The sequence below is a fragment of the Hibiscus syriacus genome, unplaced genomic scaffold (assembly GCF_006381635.1).
Source record: "Hibiscus syriacus cultivar Baekdansim isolate YM2019G1 unplaced genomic scaffold, ASM638163v2 tig00116974_pilon, whole genome shotgun sequence".
In the NCBI taxonomy this organism is placed as follows: domain Eukaryota; kingdom Viridiplantae; phylum Streptophyta; class Magnoliopsida; order Malvales; family Malvaceae; genus Hibiscus; species Hibiscus syriacus.
In genome coordinates, this window is record NW_024063498.1 from 181,970 (window position 1) to 200,184 (window position 18,215).

General features: G+C 35.1%; 1 protein-coding gene and 1 pseudogene across 2 annotated transcripts; both read right to left on the reverse strand.

The window, feature by feature from the left end:
- Positions 1 to 8,870: 8,870 nt before the first annotated feature.
- Positions 8,871 to 10,536, reverse strand: LOC120192337 (polyol transporter 5-like). Of its 2 annotated transcripts, none has more exons than XM_039195124.1 (2): positions 10,372 to 10,536; positions 8,871 to 10,270 (listed from the first exon to the last, which is right to left on the reverse strand). In XM_039195124.1, exons 1-2 carry the CDS (start codon positions 10,493 to 10,495, stop codon positions 8,901 to 8,903), a joined length of 1,494 nt encoding a protein of 497 aa, XP_039051055.1. In that variant the 5' UTR covers positions 10,496 to 10,536; the 3' UTR covers positions 8,871 to 8,900. The 2 variants fall into 2 exon arrangements, with proteins under 2 accessions (XP_039051055.1, XP_039051056.1); XM_039195125.1 differs by having other exon boundaries at positions 8,871 to 10,303; positions 10,372 to 10,473.
- Positions 10,537 to 12,665: 2,129 nt separating this feature from the next.
- Positions 12,666 to 14,337, reverse strand: LOC120192338 (annotated as a pseudogene).
- Between the last annotated feature and the right edge of the window lie 3,878 nt (positions 14,338 to 18,215).

The following is an 18,215-nucleotide window of genomic DNA, read 5'->3' on the forward strand; positions in this document are numbered from 1 at the left end:
GGGCATCGCTGGCTGGGAAAGTTGCAGAAGAGGTATGGACTGGTCATGATGTTAGTTTTGATAACTTACGGATTTTTGGTTGTCCTGCTTATGTGCATGTACCTGCTGATGAGAGATCCAAACTTGATGCAAAATTGAAGGAGTGCATTTTTCTGGGTTACAAGAAAGGTGTCAAAGGATTCAAGTTCTGGGATCCAATTGAACGTTTTTGATCCATGTTGCAGCAGAAGCAAGACACGACAGTGGTAGATTTCGAGCAGTTTCCAGTTGAGAAACCAGAAACTTCTCAACTGACTTCTGGTGGTTCCACTAGGGATGATTTGCAGGATTATAGTCTCGCCAGAGACAGGGTGAGACGGACGAATATAAAGCCTCCTAACAGATTTGGGTTTTGAAGACTTGGTATCTTTTGCACTTATTGTTAGTAGTGATGATCCGGTTACTTTTCATGATGCCGTTACTAGTCAGGAAAACGACAAGTGGATGTCAGCCATGGTTGAGGAGATGGAGTCTTTGAATCACAATCGCACATGGGAGTTAGTTACCCTTCCTGAGGGTAAAAAGCCGATTGGTTGCAAATGGGTGTATAAGAAGAAACCAGCAGTAACAGAAAAAGAGGGGGAGAAGTTTAAGGCTCGTTTTGTAGCGAAGGGTTTTTCACAGCAGAAAGGAGTTGATTATGATGAAATCTTTTCTCCTGTGGTCAGGCACACTTCAATCCGAGCAATACTTGCATTGGTGGCTAGTTGGGATTTGCATTTAGAGCAGATGGATGTTAAAACTGCTTTTTTGAATGGTGATTTAGAGGAGCATATCTACATGCGGCAACCTGAAGGTTTCACTCAACCTGGAAACGAGCATTTAGTTTGCAGATTGAAGAAATCTTTGTACGGGTTGAAACAGTCTCCGAGACAGTGGTATAAACGGTTTGACTCCTATATGATCAAGATTGGCTACAACCGATGTGAGTATGATTGTTGTGTCTATGTTAAGAGCCTTGATGATGGTTCTTTTATTTTTCTATTATTGTATGTTGATGATATGTTGATTGCTGCGAAGAACATGGATGATGTTATCAGTTTGAAAACTTTATTGAGTCAGGAATTTGATATGAAAGATTTAGGTGCTGCAAAGAAAATTCTTGGAATGGAAATTTGCAGGGACAATGACTCAAGGAAACTGCGGCTATCTCAACGGGGTTATGTTGAGAAAATGCTAGAAAGGTTTGCGATGAGCAGCGCGAAACCAGTTAGCACTCCATTGGCGAATCACTTTAAGCTCTCATCAGAACAGTGCCCTAAGACAGATAAGGAAGCTGAAGATATGGCAAAGGTTCCGTATTCTAATGCTGTTGGCTGCTTGATGTATGCGATGGTATGTACTCGTCCTGATTTAGCTCATGTTGTTAGTCAAGTTTGTAAGTACATGTCTAAACCTGGTAAGCAACATTGGGAAGCAGCCAAGTGGATCTTTCGGTACTTAAAGGGTACTGTGGGACATGGAATTGTTTTTGGGAGTCAGCGGGATAATCCTTTGGTTGTAGGATATGTGGATTCAGACTATGCAGGTGACTTGGATAATAGAAGATCTACGACAGGGTATGTCTTTACTCTTGGTGGAGGGCCTATTTGTTGTAAGTCTATTGTTCAATCTGTTGTGGCTCTATCTACAACTGAAGCTGAGTACATGGCAGCGGCTGAAGCTGCAAAAGAAGCTTTATGGCTTACTGGTTTAGTGAAGGAGTTGGGTGTTCAACAAGGTGGAGTTCAGTTGCTTTGTGATAATCAAAGTGCTATTCACTTGGCTAAGAATCAGGTGTATCGTGCTAGAACTAAACATATTGATGTAAGGTTCCACAAGATCAGAGAGTTGGTTGCATCTGGAGAGGTTTTGTTTCAGAAGGTACATACTGATGAGAATGCCGCTGATATGTTCACCAAGCCAGTTACGACAGACAAGTTCAAGCATTGCTTGGACTTGTTGAATGTTTCGAGTTGTTAAAGAAGCAAGGTAACCCAACCCACATTGAAGTTTCCAAGGGGTAGGATATTCGCCAAGGTGGAGATTTGTTAGGTATGGCTCATAAATATACCAGTAAAGAGGACAGGAGATGGAGCGGAGTGAGCGAAGCGAACATCAACTGTCCTTACAAAGAAAGTCTCGTTGTGGGGTTACGAATTATGTGGGTTGGGGGTGCGGGGGTGCACCTTCGCGGTACGGTACAGGGTTGATTTTGTATTTATGTACCAGTATTTTCTATTATAAATAGAGATGTAACCTAGACCTAAAATATCATTGAATAAAACTTCTAGCGCCGCCTAGGCATCGAGGACGTAAGCACATTGCCGAACCTCGTAAAATTCTCGTGTTCTTTTGTTTTCTTTACCCGTTTTCGTTAACAGTACTTCATGATAAAAATGCTGGACCACCCATTATATATGGACACTCGATGCAATTTTTCACCACAGCTTGTTCCATGTCAACTCTTGGCCGGGGTCTTCGCTGTATTATTTGTTGAAGGAAGGAAAGAAATAAGGTATTGGAGGAAAGCTCACTGACCACTTGCATGCATTTACATACACGCCTGTTTCTGTTTAGAATTCTTATCTCTAAAGTTCGAATTTAAATTTTTAAAATAATACAGAAACTTTGTAGACTTTTCTAATTAAAGTGTAGACTTTAGCATTAGTTTCTTTTATTTCCAGCTGGTTAGCAGTGAGCAGGTAGAGAGATATGGCATAAACAGGTTGCATGGTCCAGAGGACACGTGAGAGCCAATTACGATGGAGCGTACAAGTAACGAGGGGGAGCGACTGACCGGACCCTAAACCCTAAGGTTGCGTACACATGGTGCACAGCACATGCTGGCCCGTTGGATTTGGACCAGCTAAAACTAAATATTGCAGTTATGGATTTGAACCGCTTTTATGGCTTCGTGGTCCTATAATCTATGCATGGAAGTAGTAGTAACTCTCTTATTCCTATTTTCCTTTTGCTCCCCGATGGACCAGTTTCCATTATTATGATTAAATACACAATCTCAGAGCTGCTGTACTCTTTGATTTGCCCTTTTGCCCAGCAATGACATTGCTTTCGCCACTCATCAATCATCACCATCTCTCGGGTCCAGTGAAAATAATTAGAGTTATCGATAAGTTAAAGAGATAATACATGTTCAAAATCTTAATTATTATTAGAGGTATATGCAGTGTATGTATGTAAGTTGAGTCAGCAGCAGTTAGCTGAGTACGCAGCAGTTAAGAGTTTGTTAAACTGTTGAAGGTGGTTAGCTAGGTTGTTAGTAGTAACAGCTGGTAAAGCTGTGTATTAATAGCTTGCTGGTGTACTGCTTGTAATCATCTCTCATGAATGAATATACTCATGTTTTGTTAAAGAGATAGTAGCTCAATAATTATAGATGATATTGTTGGAAAGAATAAATCCTAACTTAAAACATGGGTAGTAAAATAGACCTAGAAGATACTAATACAGTGATTTGCTTTTAAAGTTCTGGGTTTGATCAATGCTTGTAGTAAAGGTTAAAAAAGAAGGGTTTTGGCTAAACTTACACAAGGTGTAGTAAAAAAGAAATCTGCAATTGAATTTCAGGGTTGTGTCCATTGAGTGTAAAAAGGGAAATAAAGCAAAAGTGAAAAAGTATGAAATAACAATATCCCTAGCCAAATCTTTCACTGAATGAGTGATATTCACGTATGTATAATCTGGTTGTACATTATATGATAGGCTGGCATGATCTTGGTGTGTGTATAAATATAAGTTTGATCTGCAGCCACTTTATTACGTAGATGAAAGGGGCAAGACATGCAGGGGAAGAAGAAATATAGCAGATCATGACTCGTCAGAAGCATGAGGTAAGTGTATGGTGATTGATCAGTAGTATTCTTAGATGGTGAAGGAATTTTCTGTTGGACGTCTATCAGTCGTTTCCCCCATCTCTCTCTTGAGTCTCTTTTCATCCATCAGCAAATGTACTATATATATACATACACGTATGTATGTATGTACTCTCAAAGGGACCACCACTTGCAACTTGTCTTCTTCAATCATTATACATCTCTCCTCTGGGCAAAATCTTCATTCTTTTAATTTTATATACTGCCATGTGATCTTGCATCTTTCATTCCTGCCCATCTAGGATACAGGTATGGCCAAGTAGCCAACCAAACTACCAAGCGTTAATATTAGGGTTAACTATACCAATGGTCACTCAATTTTTAGAGTGTTTTCATTTTAGTCACCAAACTTTTAAAACTTGTATTTCAATCGTTAAACTTTTAATTAGTTTTTATTACGATAACTTTCGTTAGATGTCGTTAAGAAAAACTGATATAACATGTTAAAAACCCTAAACAAACTTGGCAGCCACCGCTCCTTTTTCCGTCGTTTCTATCATAACTAGATGGTTTATACGGTAGAAAGGATCACCAAACACTTCTTCTTCTTTTCCTTTCATTTGATTCAAACTCATCGAATTTTTTTAATCTCGAATTTTTTAATCTCCTCAAATTTTAATAAAAAAAATCAATGGTTAAAACTTTTTGATCTGTCGCTACTAATTATTAGATTAGTTTAAACCTAAACTATATTAATCTTCTGACTAAAGTAGAATCGTCTTAAAATTTTAGTGACCATCAATATAATTTAGCCTCGATAATTTGAACTTTCTATTAAATCTACTACACTGAATGATTCCATATTCTAAGTTAGTTCCAACAACTATTATTTAAGATGAGATCAACAAATGCCCAAAGAAGTCAAAATCAGTTTACCTATGTCAGTTTACCGTCATATATACATACATAGTTTCTTCTTCCTCAACAGTCGTTACAATGTCAGGGACGCAAATTTTATGATTGAATTATTCTTTAAATTTCTTTAGTTGAAACATTAATTTCGATTGAGTAGTCAAATATATAAATGAATATTCTATCATATTAACAATACGCATTGCAGATGTAATTTTTTTAAATCCAAAACTTCTAGAGATAATAATCTTTTCTTTTATCATTAAAATTACTTTATGAATTACGTTTCATTACTTATTAAAACGTTAATAATCTCAATCAATTAAATCAACTCATATTCCTATTACTTTCTCATATCTAAAAGTCACTCAAAATATAAGTGGTTTGAAAGAGACAATGGAGAGAAAAGAGGGTTCCTTTGTTACAATATTGTTGGAATCTCATGTAGGATCCTACTCAAATCTCCTCTTGCTGGCAGGGAAAAATGAAAAAGAAGAATCTACTAATTATAAAAAATAAAATCCTTTGTAACATTTCGGATTCCATGTCTTTAGTGTTTCCATTCCGACTTTAGTTTGGGTTTTCATTTGCCTTTTCCATGGGAAAGTAGGAATTTGAGTATGGGATCCACCTATGGGATGAGTGGGATTCAGATGAAAAGATTCTTTATACTCTCACATGATTTATTTAAAGGTTGAGATTATAATTTTATTATTTAAGGTCTAAAACTAAGGGGCTGTTTGTTTACTTCAGAATGATTAAGCGCTGAATGATTAAGAGGCTCTGTATGAATTAGCTCTGAATGTGACATGTTGTTTGATAATGACCCTGAATCATTCAGAATGTACTTCTGTGCTGAATCATTCAGCACTGTTTTGCTGAATCAGTCAGCACTGAATCATTCAGAGGTTCGAAACAAACACGCTGAATGCTGAATGATTCAACATTCAGCGCTGAATGATTCCATTAAGAGGCAAACAAACAACCCCTAAGTGTTTATATTTAAGATTTAGAGTTTGTATTTTTTAAGTTTATGACTATTTATTTTTTTATATACTTCATCCATCAAATGTGTTTTTTATTGGCTTTTTAAAAGTTATTTTTTCCTCGTTAGTTTAAGAGGAAACCTAGTTTTCTCTCATACTTCTCTCATTGGTAAGTCGTTCATCCTTTTTCTTTATCTTTGTTGATTGGCGATGACACTTACTTTAATATTGGTTACCGACCGTCGATATTCTTCATTGTCCTTTTATTTTCTTATATTACATCTTTATTTTCTTTTGTTTTTTTATTTTCAATAAGTTTGCTTGTATGACACATTTTCATCTGCTTGTATGACACATTTTCTTTTGTCTTTTGACACTTTTTCGATCATTTGACTGTTGTTTTCACTTATATTTTTCTAAGGGTTGATTTGACATCATCACGACTGGTCAAGATGTCGCTTATCTATTATATTGTTGATCTTCCTTGCTTTTGACCCTTGAATTGGAATTGTATACCCATTATGTGTTCGTGAATAGCATTTCATGTCACTCGAGTTTGATTTGTAGTTTGTCATGCAATGATCTTTCAGTAACATGATTCCTTTTGTGGTTCATTTATTGATGCGATCATATCTCTTTTGTTTCTATCTTTGTTCGAGTTTTCTTGGTTAGATTTTAATCTTTCCATATATGGTCCTTATGTGATCTTAAGTTGCTAGTTTCGTTTCAATGATTATAGGGAATTATCCTAATTATGTGTTTAATTTACGATTATAATTATAAATCTTTATTCTAAAAAAAGTTTATGATTATTTTTTTATTAAGCTAAAGGTGATTACAAAGTATTATATGTTCTAAGTACTCTCAGTCATTTGACAATGAATGCTCAACCACCCTTGCAGTCGCGGTGCTCGAACCCGTGACTTCTAAAAACAACAACAATTCATTTGACCACTGAGATAAGTTGATAATTAAGTCAAGTGACATATAAATAATCATACTTGTAGAGTATTTTTTTTTCATATTTAATACACGAAATGATAACTCATAATTTCATGCTCTATTATTAAATAAAATGACGTCACATTGTTTATTCAAAACAAACAAACAAACACATTATGTGTACATTTGGTGCAAAAAGAATTGTGAGTATAGTAAATAGATTAATACTTTTTGTATTGATGGCATATGATCTTATGCGCCGCTAATAAATTAGACGATAACACATCTAAAATTTATTTCTATCACGTTTCCTTATCTTGTTTTAAAATTCCGAATTTCTCACCCAACCTTCCTATCTCTATTTTGTACAGTTCCATCTTCTCACTTTTCTTTATCTTCATCCTATCCCACCCTTAACGTTTAATTTGGACCACAACGAATTTCATTGGGTATGTATTACTCGATGCTTCAAAAGAGATTTGTATTTACTCAATGACAATTACATATACCAAAACAATGAAGTTTCAATTACACTTTCCGTTATTAAAATGTTGAAAATGTGGCAGAACATAGCTATGGACAAAACTATTATATCAACTCCAACGTCTCCTTCTCTTGTTTCATTTCAATCATATGCAAACAAAATCAAAAATAATTTTTGAAAAAGTTGCGTACTACTTCCTTTTCCCCCCCTACTATATGATGTTTACAGCTTAAAAACAAAAATAAAAGGGGCACTATATCGTTGTTGCTTTCTTAATTTATGATTTGAATTTGATTGATAAAATATGTAGTTGTATTATTCGAGCTTGTAGTACAGTAAATGATTTATCTTGAAGCTAAATTCTAGTTTATATCATACGTTAATTTATTAGTTGTTATACTTTCGGATAAGACATTATGAAAACTGTCAAATCCTTGTGAATAAAGATTTCGAGAAAATTTTGTCCTCTTAATATTCTCCAAAAGTTTTTCAAAGGCACCACACCATCTCCATAACTATCTTTTGTCGGGATCACTCTTCAAAATTCATACTCCTCTATTTTGAAGTAATCTATGACAGAACCAAATCTAATATTTGGCATGTATATCTATCCAGTCTTCTTGCCTATCAATAGACATGATAACCCTAGACTTCACATCTATCGTCGTATAGCCGAAAATATTTTCACCAAAAAAATTGAAATGAGAACTCTCTTTCTTCTTGCTCCCTCACATGCATTACCTATCCCCCTACTTTCATTTCTCTCCTCACATAGATCAATATAGGCTTATGATTGAATCTCTATTGATTGCAACTCTTCGTCTAAACTAGAAGAAGTGAATTGTCAACAACTAACGAGATAAGTTTATTCTCACACACATTTGTTTTTATTTAAAATTATATAAAAGTATAACAAGGTAAAATATTATTTATAATAATATTTAGGTTAAAATATGCTTTATGTCCTTGCATTCTTTGTATATTTGGAATTTGGTCTTCCTACTTTTATTTCTAGGAATTTAGCCCTATATTTTTAATTTGAAAATTCAAGTAGAATTGCTTACACTATTATATTTCTTCTCTTAAATTTAAGTCCCACCATCATTTGTTTTTGTTACATAATTGTCAAGTTAGTATTTTTTTTTAATTTTAAATTATCGCATTAAAAATATAATAGAAATTTTAATAATGTTAAAAATTAGAATTGAAATTTTAAATTGGAAAAGTCGAGAATTTAAAATTCTTTGAAATTAGAGTAGGAAGACCATATTTTAAATGTATGAAGAGCAGTGGAGTGGGCCTTGGTATATATAAATAATGAAAATTCCATATTTGAACAACTAATGCCCCAGATGAGATTAATGGCTCAAGCCACCGTCTAGCTCAACCTGAATCACGTTCCCAGCCCAAGCCCAACTTTTAGGCCCTCCACAACTCACCATCCACCGTAGAACAGAGCCCGTGTTTCTAGCATAATCCCGTACCAAGTTATGATTTAAATTTAAAATATTATTAAACTAATAAAATATCTAAATACTAAAGATTAAAAATAATGATTATATAAATTTATTTAACTGTGATGTCATTATTTTATTTAAAATTTAACAATTGATGATTTAATTGATAATAGTTGAATCGAATAATTAAGATAAAAGACATCGTGAATTATCTGGAAGTTTTCATTCCGTTGATCTAGATTCATAAGTATTATCACCCGTAACATTATATATCTCTCATTTGCATTTCCCTTTGATCACCTCCACTTTGACCTTTATCCTCAAACAATGCCCAAACCTCTTCCAAGGTCTTGTGTTTGGTCTCGGGAAGAAAGAAATAAAAGAACAGAGTAGCGAGCACCATAATCCCAGACAACACAAAAAAAATTCCCCCGAATGTTATCTTCTCCGATATGGTAAGAAACGTCATGGACATCACCCCACTCACCAACCTGTTCACCGATATAGCCAGTCCCGTTCCCTGTGCCCGAAGCCTCAATGGAAATATCTCCGACGAATAAACCCATGTGATCGGACCAAGTCCCATCGAGAAGAATGAAACATCCGCACAAACGGCAACGACGCACACGATGATTGCCCACATCGGTTTGGTTTCCGAGTGTTGGAGGAATTTGGATCCGATACCCAACACGGCCAACGATACGGCCATCCCCATGGTGCCGAGCAACAACAATGGCCGTCTACCGAATCTGTCCAGATAAAGAGCCGAGATCAACACGAATGAAGCCTTTGCTACTCCCATTATCACGTTGACGCCGAAGAGTTGTCTCTTGTGATGGATTCCGGCGGCTTTGAACACTTCGGGACAGTAGTATATAACTGCATCGTTGCCCGATGCTTGCATGAAGAAGTTGATTCCAATGGCTGCAATCAGAATTCGACGAACGGGCCTCGATGGGTTTAACAGAAGCTCTTTCCACACCCCTTGGCCATGCCAATCGCCGTTGATTGAATCCATGGAAGTTGCTGCTTTGGTTATCTCTCGGAGTCTAAACTCGGCTTCTTGAACACTATCCGAGACTTTGATCAACACCCTTTTCGCTTCATCCGTCCTACCTTTCATCACAAGCCAACGAGGTGATTCCGGCATTGCCGTGACACCAATTCCGATGGCTACCGCGGGAACCGCCGCCAGCCCTAGCATCAATCTCCAGTTGATGTTTTGGTGTAAACCCGATAAGGAATAATTCACAATGTAACCGATGAGGATACCGGAGACGATGAATACTTCGGGGAGGGAAGTAAGGAATCCACGTTTCATAGCGGGAGAGATCTCGGCGGTGTACAGAGGTGAAATCATAAGGGAATAGCCGACGCCAATGCCGGCCACTATTCGGCCGGCGAGTAGCCATGGGAAAGACGGTGCGAACCCCATCAAAAGTGCACCGACTAGAAACGTGGCCGCCGCAAGAACGATCGTGTAACGTCTGCCTATGTAATCCGATGTTTTTCCGGACGCGAGTGAGCCTACAAGCGAAAGTACATTCAAGCTACCCACCAAGATCTCTACTTGAACCGAAGTGATTTTGAGATCCTCTTTGATAAACAGCACCGCCCCACTCATTACACCAATATCTGGCACAAATTACATGCACAAACCGAGCAAATCTACTTTGATTCTTAACAATTTCAGGCTAAAAAAACAGATGAAAGAAATCGAAAAGTTGAGGACTCACCATAGCCTAGGAGAATCGAGTTCGTGGAGGCCAAGAGAGCACAGAAAAGTGTATACTTGTTAAGAACAGCTGCTTTTCCAGATTCCATGTCATTGGAGACCATTTGAGGTACCTCGGCAGCCATTTTTAACCTGTTTTGCTGGGTTTTTTGTTGTTGTTTTGTTCAGTTTGAAGTACTTGTGAAAGAGATAAGCTAGGTGTGGTAAGTGTGGAGGCTGAGTTACCCCTAAAAAAATGCCAAAAAATTAGTTGGTAGCAGAAGAATTAATGGAGTTTTGTTGGATTCCCTAGTGGAACTCAAACTCTGTGAGGAATTGGAGAAAAAAAATGCCAAATTTGCTGAATTAATTAGGGATACGTACGCTATGAATGAAGAACACGTTCACAGTGATGCAGATATAGGCATTTGGTGGTGCATCATGACCTGGCCATTGGGCTTTTCCTTATTTGCACAAAAGGAATTTGAAGGCCTAAAGGATTTCCCTTTTATCACAAGAAAACTATGGGCAATTCAAGAATCCAAAGCTTGGTTGGACATCTTTTATGAACTATTATTTGACATTTTTTTGTATAAATAATATCAATTTATTCACATTTTTTAATTTAGTTAGATATAATATAATTTAAATATTTTTTATTAATAGATTAAATGATATTTTTATTTTATTTTTACTTTTTAGAAAGAACAAACAATAGGCGAACTTAAAATATGCCCACCACAAAATAAAATCTTATGAGGATGAAGAAAGGCCACCCAATTGAATAGATGATCCAATATCGCTTGAAACTCTTCTCGAATATGAATCTAAATAATTGTAAAGATAATAAAAGTTCATCATTATAAACAAAATTAGACATAATTAAATTATATTTGGACATATGTAAGATAAGATTTAAATTAAAATAAAATTTTATATTATAATATTTATATATGATAAAATTAAATAAAACATTTCAAAGTTGTTTAAACCTTAACTTTGTCACCAATTTCGTTATTCAATTGGATCAACTTGTTGAAACTTTGAACCAATTAATGGTCTCGTCGGTCATTTTGTAATTCTTGTTTATACTATAAAAAAAAAAGATGAGTTAATAATTTTTAGAATAAATGTTTAAAAATTTTCAGTTGACACTTCATATCATTTTTAATTATAGGTTCAAATTCATTAGAAGCAAAAAAATTTTAATCCCGTAAATTATTCCCAAAAAAAAGAAGAAGAAGATGAAATTACCACGAGCCTTTAGTGGCCTTCGAATGGTACATGAAAATGTGGGACAATGTTTCCAAAACAATCAGCAATCACACCTTGGGCTGAGCCAACCATTTATTAAAAGAAGATTAAACCATGAGTCTCTTGTCTAGTGTTTCACTAATATTTTTGTTCTCTTATATTATATATATATATATATTTATGTTTTTTTCAGGATTATTTTTCCATTAATAATTTAATTTAAAATTATTTAATTATTTTATTAGTCTATTTATATTTTTAATATTAATATGTACTCTCATTCAAGGACGGACCCAGGGACGAACATGGGTAGTCTCCTCCTTGAAAATTTAAATTATAATATATTTTAGATTTTTTATGTATTTTCTATTAAAAATCTATTTTCATTCCCCTAAAATTTTATAAGACCAACCCCTACTAAAATTTTAGAGATTTGTACCTAATATAAATTTTTTCGTTCGTCCCTACGCATTCACTCTAAATATATTTTACTTAAGTTGTGATTGAGTTTTTTCTTATTAAGTACGGTTGAGTTAATTATCAATATATTATCATGTTGTACTGTTATCAATTGTTAATGTATTGTTAGGTTAGAGTGATTAATTTTTATCGAATTTTATATAGTTTTATTTTTTGAATTGTAAACATTTTTATTTATTAAATAACAACCTGTTATCATTATTTTAAACATAATTATAAAAGTATTAAAATAAGTTTAAAAATATGGGAAAGAAAATAATAAATAGGGTTTTAGATACGTGTATTTTAAAATGAGCTAACCGCCCAATAATTAAAATAGAAGAAGTTAAAATAATAAGATGATAAAATTATTAAATGGATGTGTATCTGGTTGACCTTTTAAAATATTTTACACAAAAATTTTAATTAGATCATTATTTTTTAATTGAATCCACTAACAAAAGTTGAATAATATAATCAAATTTATCACAAAATCAATTTAAAAAAAATAAAAAAAATCTTTTAAATTTAGTTTCCATATTTTTTCAATCTAATCATCATATTTTATTTAAATAGACTATATATATTATATAGATGGCAAAGCAACAGAAGTTGGATTTGTTTTATTGTCATGATTCAGCATATTTATCCTCAAAAATAGCTTCAATCTCCTCCAAGCTCTTGCCTTTAGTTTCGGGCAAAAACAAGTAAAAGAAAACAGTAGCAACAACCATGATTCCTGACAGTACAAGGAACATTCCCCCGAATGTAATCTTCTCCGAAATACTTAAAAATGTCATAGACACAATCCCACTAACTATCCTATTAACGGATATCACCAAGCTCGAACCTTGGGCTCGTAATCTCATTGGAAATATTTCCGATGAATACACCCACGTGATCGGTCCGAGCCCAATCGAAAAGAATGAGAAATCGGCATATACGGCAACAACACACAGAACAATGGCCCATACGGGCTAGTCATTGCATTGCTGAAGGTATAACGACCCAAGGCCTAAACAAGCCAATGAGATAGCCATCCCGGTTGTGCCTAACAACAACAGGGGACGCCTCCCGTAATGGTCCAAGAAAAGAGCCGATACGAAAACGAAACATGTTTTGACGATTCCCATGATGATGGTAACGCCGAATTGTCGTTTCCGGTCGTGGATGCCAGCATCTTTGAACACTTGAGGGCTGTAATACACGATCGCATCGTTCCCGGATGCTTGCATGAAGAAGTTGATTCCGATGGCGGCGATGATGATTCCTCGAATTGGCCTAGTTGGCCTTAACAATTCTTTCCATACCCCTTGGCCTTTCCATTGGAAGCTACTCAAGTGTGGTTCTTGTTCCCATGTTTCAGCAGCATTCGCCATTTCGATGAGTCTCGCATCGGCTTCCGCTTTGGAATCCTATGTTTCGATCAAAACCTGCCTTCCATTGACGAACCGGCCTTTCATAACGAGCCAACGAGGGGACTCGGGCATCACGATGACAACTAATGCGACAGCACCGGCTGGCAATGCTTACTAGTCCTAGCATTAGTCTCCAATTCAACGGCCGCCGCAGACCCGACAATGTGAAGTTGGAAACATAGCCTAATAGAATCCCCATATTGATGAAGACTTCCGGTAACGAAGAGAGGAAGCCGCGAGTCATCGCCGGGGAGATCTCCGCCGTGTATAGCGGACCTATCATAAGAGAATAGCCAACACCAATCCCAGCCAGAACTCTCCCCGCCATGAGGAAAGGGAAAGACGGCGCCAGTCCCATTAAAACAGCCCCTGCAAAGAACGTAGCCGCTGCCAAGACTATAGTATACCGCCGGCCGTTACTGTCAGAAGTTTTTCCGGCGGCTAGAGAACCGATAAGGGAACATAGGTTCAAACAACCAACCAAGATCTCCTGTTGGGTCGAATTGATCTTGAGATCATCCTTGATATATAACACCGGCCCACTCATCACGCCAATATCTGTAACCAAACAAAAACTTGGGTAAGATCAGCGTTTTGGTTTCGAATGAAACACTGATATAAAACACAGTGAGTCAGTTAGTCTCTCACCATAGCCGAGAAGAACCGAGTTTGTGGAGGCAAGAATGGCGGCTGCAAGAACATATTTGTTGAAACCACGCGTCCCATGGCGGCCGACATTTTTGGAATCAGAATTAGGAAGCAGATGATAGTAATCCTTCTGTTTGTCCAATTCGTGAGAAGTGAGTTTCATGACTCAAAAATCAAATTGCCAAAAAGCTTAAAGCCCCAACAAATACATAAAAGTCACAAAGAACATGTTTATATTTCTGCACAACTCCAACTGCGTACACAGTTGGATTTCCTTGGATTCTCAATGAACATCATAAGCCAGCTGTGTTTTGTATTTATTGATTTATTATACAGAAAAGAAATAATAATTAGTTATAACCACACATTTCCTATAACAAAATAATATCATTAATGTTGGAAGCGTAGGTGGGCTCTTGATATTTTATAACACTCGCACTATTATTAATACGAGGCAAAATACGTTACAACGACGTTACCCCAATATTACAATATTACAACATTACAACACTACAATACTAGATGCGGCTAATTTACAAACACAACCTCGCTATTCTAAGTTTTACTAAGCTCTCTCAAATTCTCTCTATCTTTTCTAAGCTTTCACTCATATTTCATCTCATTTTCTTTTTCTTTTCACTTGTATTACATATATTAATGCTAAAGACATATTTATAAGGGTAATTAACCTCCTTAATGAAAGATCAAGGCATTTCCAAATTCTTCTTGTATTGCTACATGGAGTTCCTTGTCTTAATGAAATTCCCTTCCATAATCAATTGTCAAATGTTTATTTTCCATGCTTAGTTCTTAAGTAATTCAAGATCATGCTTCATTAATCAAGAAGCTTCTAGTTTTTGCCACCTTTTGCCAACTTTGACAATTTCAACTTGAAATCAAGTTTGATTTCTAACACTCCCCCTCAAACTTGATTTTCCATTCCAATATTTTTCTCCACTTGTCTTCTCCAATCGATTCTTCATTTGTTATGAGATCACTCTTTGCAAAGAGACTGAATATTGAAACATTATTTAATTCATAATCGTTGTATCTTTCTGGTGTTCTTTTTTCTCTTGTGGATCTTCGAACTTCTGTGGGAGGTGCTTCAGAATTTTCTATTATGTTACTAGCATCGTTGCTGCTTCTTGACGACGATGGTACATTTTGTTGAGGACTTTGATTATCAGCTTGTTCATCTTGATTGATAAGATCGTCATCTTTATCTTCATTAAAAATAGTCCTTTAACTTTCTTTTCTTCTTTGCTCCACCTCCAATATTCTACTTCATCAAACTCGACATCTCTTGAAATTATTACCTTCTTGGTAAGAGGATTATATAATCTGTAAGCTTTGCTTCTTTCATCATAGCCAATGAAAATACATTTTTCTCCTCTGTCATCAAGCTTCTTTTTAATCTATTCAGGAACATGGGCATATGAGATGCACCCAAAAATCTTGAGGTGTCCAACTCTTGGTTTCTGTCCACTCCATGCTTCGTTTGGCATCATATACTTCACGCTTTTTGTTGGACATCGGTTCAATAGGTAAACTGCACATTGAACTGCTTTTGCCCATAAATTTCTCGGTAAATGTTTATGTTGAAAACATTTTTTTTGATATTTCGATATAACAAAATAAGTTAAATGAATTTTAAGATTTTACAAATGATTTTACAAATTATATTCGATTCAATTAATCGAATATCAAATTATTACTCCAAGTTTTTCAAGATCAATTTTAATCCTTACTAAATGTGTAAAAATTGTGATTTGTACTTAAACTATTTTTGAAACAATTTTCACAAAGTATTTTGAACCAAAATCAAGCCTTAAATCAGTTTTTCAAAGGCATGCACCGATGCATTCTCCATGCATCGATGCATCAGGCTATTTTTCAAACATCGAATGCATTTTATGCATCGATGCATCCTTAGTGCACCGATGCACTAAGTGTCCCAACGGTCAAAATATTTGAATTTTACACGAATGCACCGATGCATCCTTGATCATGCATCGATGCATGAGACGCTCCACCTAGAAAAATTAATTGCTTTCACACTTAAACGGCTATATGATCTTCACTAATCATCCCCAACGGTCAGAAGTGATTCAAGGTGTATTTAAACAAGTTCTGAAGCCCTTGATCAACAAGAAATCATAGAGAAACAAGAGAGAAAGCATTAAACACCAAGTTTTTGCAAATCAAGCCAATTTTCCTTTCAATATTCATTTTGCTTTCAAGAACACCATTTGTGCTCATTTGTAATTATCTTTGAGTGTTCTTTTCTTGTTCTAGAATTGTGCAAACATCTTACCTTGTGAGGTTTTCCTTGTAAGTTTGCAAATTTGTAATCTTCTCTTTGGGAAAAGAGTGTTCTCAAGAATTGGGGTATATTCTTGAGGGTATTGTAAGGTTATCTCTTTGGCCTCAAAAGAAAGAACAAATTAGTGAATTTGTTGGAAAATCCTTAGTGTGGATAGCTAAGGTAGTGGACGTAGACTTTGATTGAGAAAGTCGAACCACTCTAAATCGCTGTGCAAATCTTTTCAATTTTCTGTAAAAGCTTCCACAGAAAATTTTAATTGCCAATTCACCCCCCTCTTGGCTAATTCCGTCGATCGATTAACTCAACAATTGGTATCAGAGCCTCACTTATTTGAAGGTTTAATCACCTCTTGAGTAGATCCGGGAAGAGTTAAATCGATAAAGATGGCGTCCACTTTTGGTTCATTCTCCATGGAAGAATCCAGACCAATTGGCGTGCCTCCACACTTCAATGGAACAAATTATCGTCGTTGGAAGAGGTTCATGATGATGTTTATTCAAGCACATGATATGGAAGCTTGGATGATAATCGAGAACGGATATTCTTTTCCTACGAAGAAGGTAAAGAAGTGGAGTAATCAAGAACGGAAGGAAGCTCAACAAAACACAAAGACTATGCATATGTTATGTTGTGCAATTGATCCTAATGTATATAAAGGAGTTTCTTCTTGTTCAAGTGCCAAGGAAATGTGGGATAAGCTTGAGGAGATCTATGGAGACAAGGAAAAAGAAGAACCAATAAAAGTGACGTCTCTATTAGCTCTCACAGAGCCAAAGGTATCTTCTAACTCAAATAGATTAAATTCAAAATCTTTTAGTGAGTTACAAGATGCTTATGATGAATTATTTTCGGAGTTTGAGACCATGAACTCCAAATACAATAAATTGATTTCTAAATTTATTACTAAAAATGATCTTATTTTGAAAGCTAAAAAGGACTTGAAAAATAAAAATGAAATGTTGAAAAAGGAGTTAGAGCTTTCAAAAATAAAATCGGAAAACTTTGAAAAAGAAATTTTCAAATTAAACAAACTTCTTCTAGAAACTAAAATGGATTTTGAAAAACAAAATGAAATTTCGAAGAAGAATTTAGAGCTTTCAAAGATAAAATTTGAAAGTATGGAAAAGGAAAATTTCGATTTAGAAGTTAAGCTTGAATGTTTAACAAAAGAAAAAGAGATCATTTTAAATAATTCATCTAGTTCAATAATGACAATATGCTCACATTGTCATTATCATGGTCATAAGGAACATACTTGTCCTTTAAAGAAAGGAAAACAATTTAAAATTAGACAAGTATGTGTTCCAAAAGGAACAAGAGGCATTGAAACTAATGTTCAAGGATCCAAAGCAATTTGGATACCAAAATACACTTAAATGTCTCTTGTAGATGTGTGGGAGCAATGGTGATGAAGATGATGATATTCAAGATGCTCTAGCCACACATAAAAAAGGAATGGGTAACCTCTAAACTTAATGTTATTATTTTATTTGGTTGCTCATTTAGTTTGTGCATACATGAGGTTTTAAATATTGAATAATTTTTGATTTTGCATAATTGTTTTATTCTCATGTATGTTGAAAATATGGTTATGATGAACATTTTAAAGTTATATTTTTTTTATTTTAGTTCATCATAATAAAACTTGGTCAAAATTTTAACGTAATTGATATTCATTTTAAACCATTGATATCAATTTTCAAACAATTTGATTTTTGACCTTAAATTTTGTTCTAATGTTTATGCAAGTAATTTCAAAGT

Bases quoted from the DNA above. Each gene is read 5' to 3' on its own strand.
- LOC120192337 (XM_039195124.1), bottom strand. From the start codon at position 10,495: ATGGCTGCCGAGGTACCTCAAATGGTCTCCAATGACATGGAATCTGGA. The intron at 10,271-10,371 runs GTGAGTCCTCAA...AATTTGTGCCAG, and splicing joins CTCGATTCTCCTAGGCTATG to ATATTGGTGTAATGAGTGGG.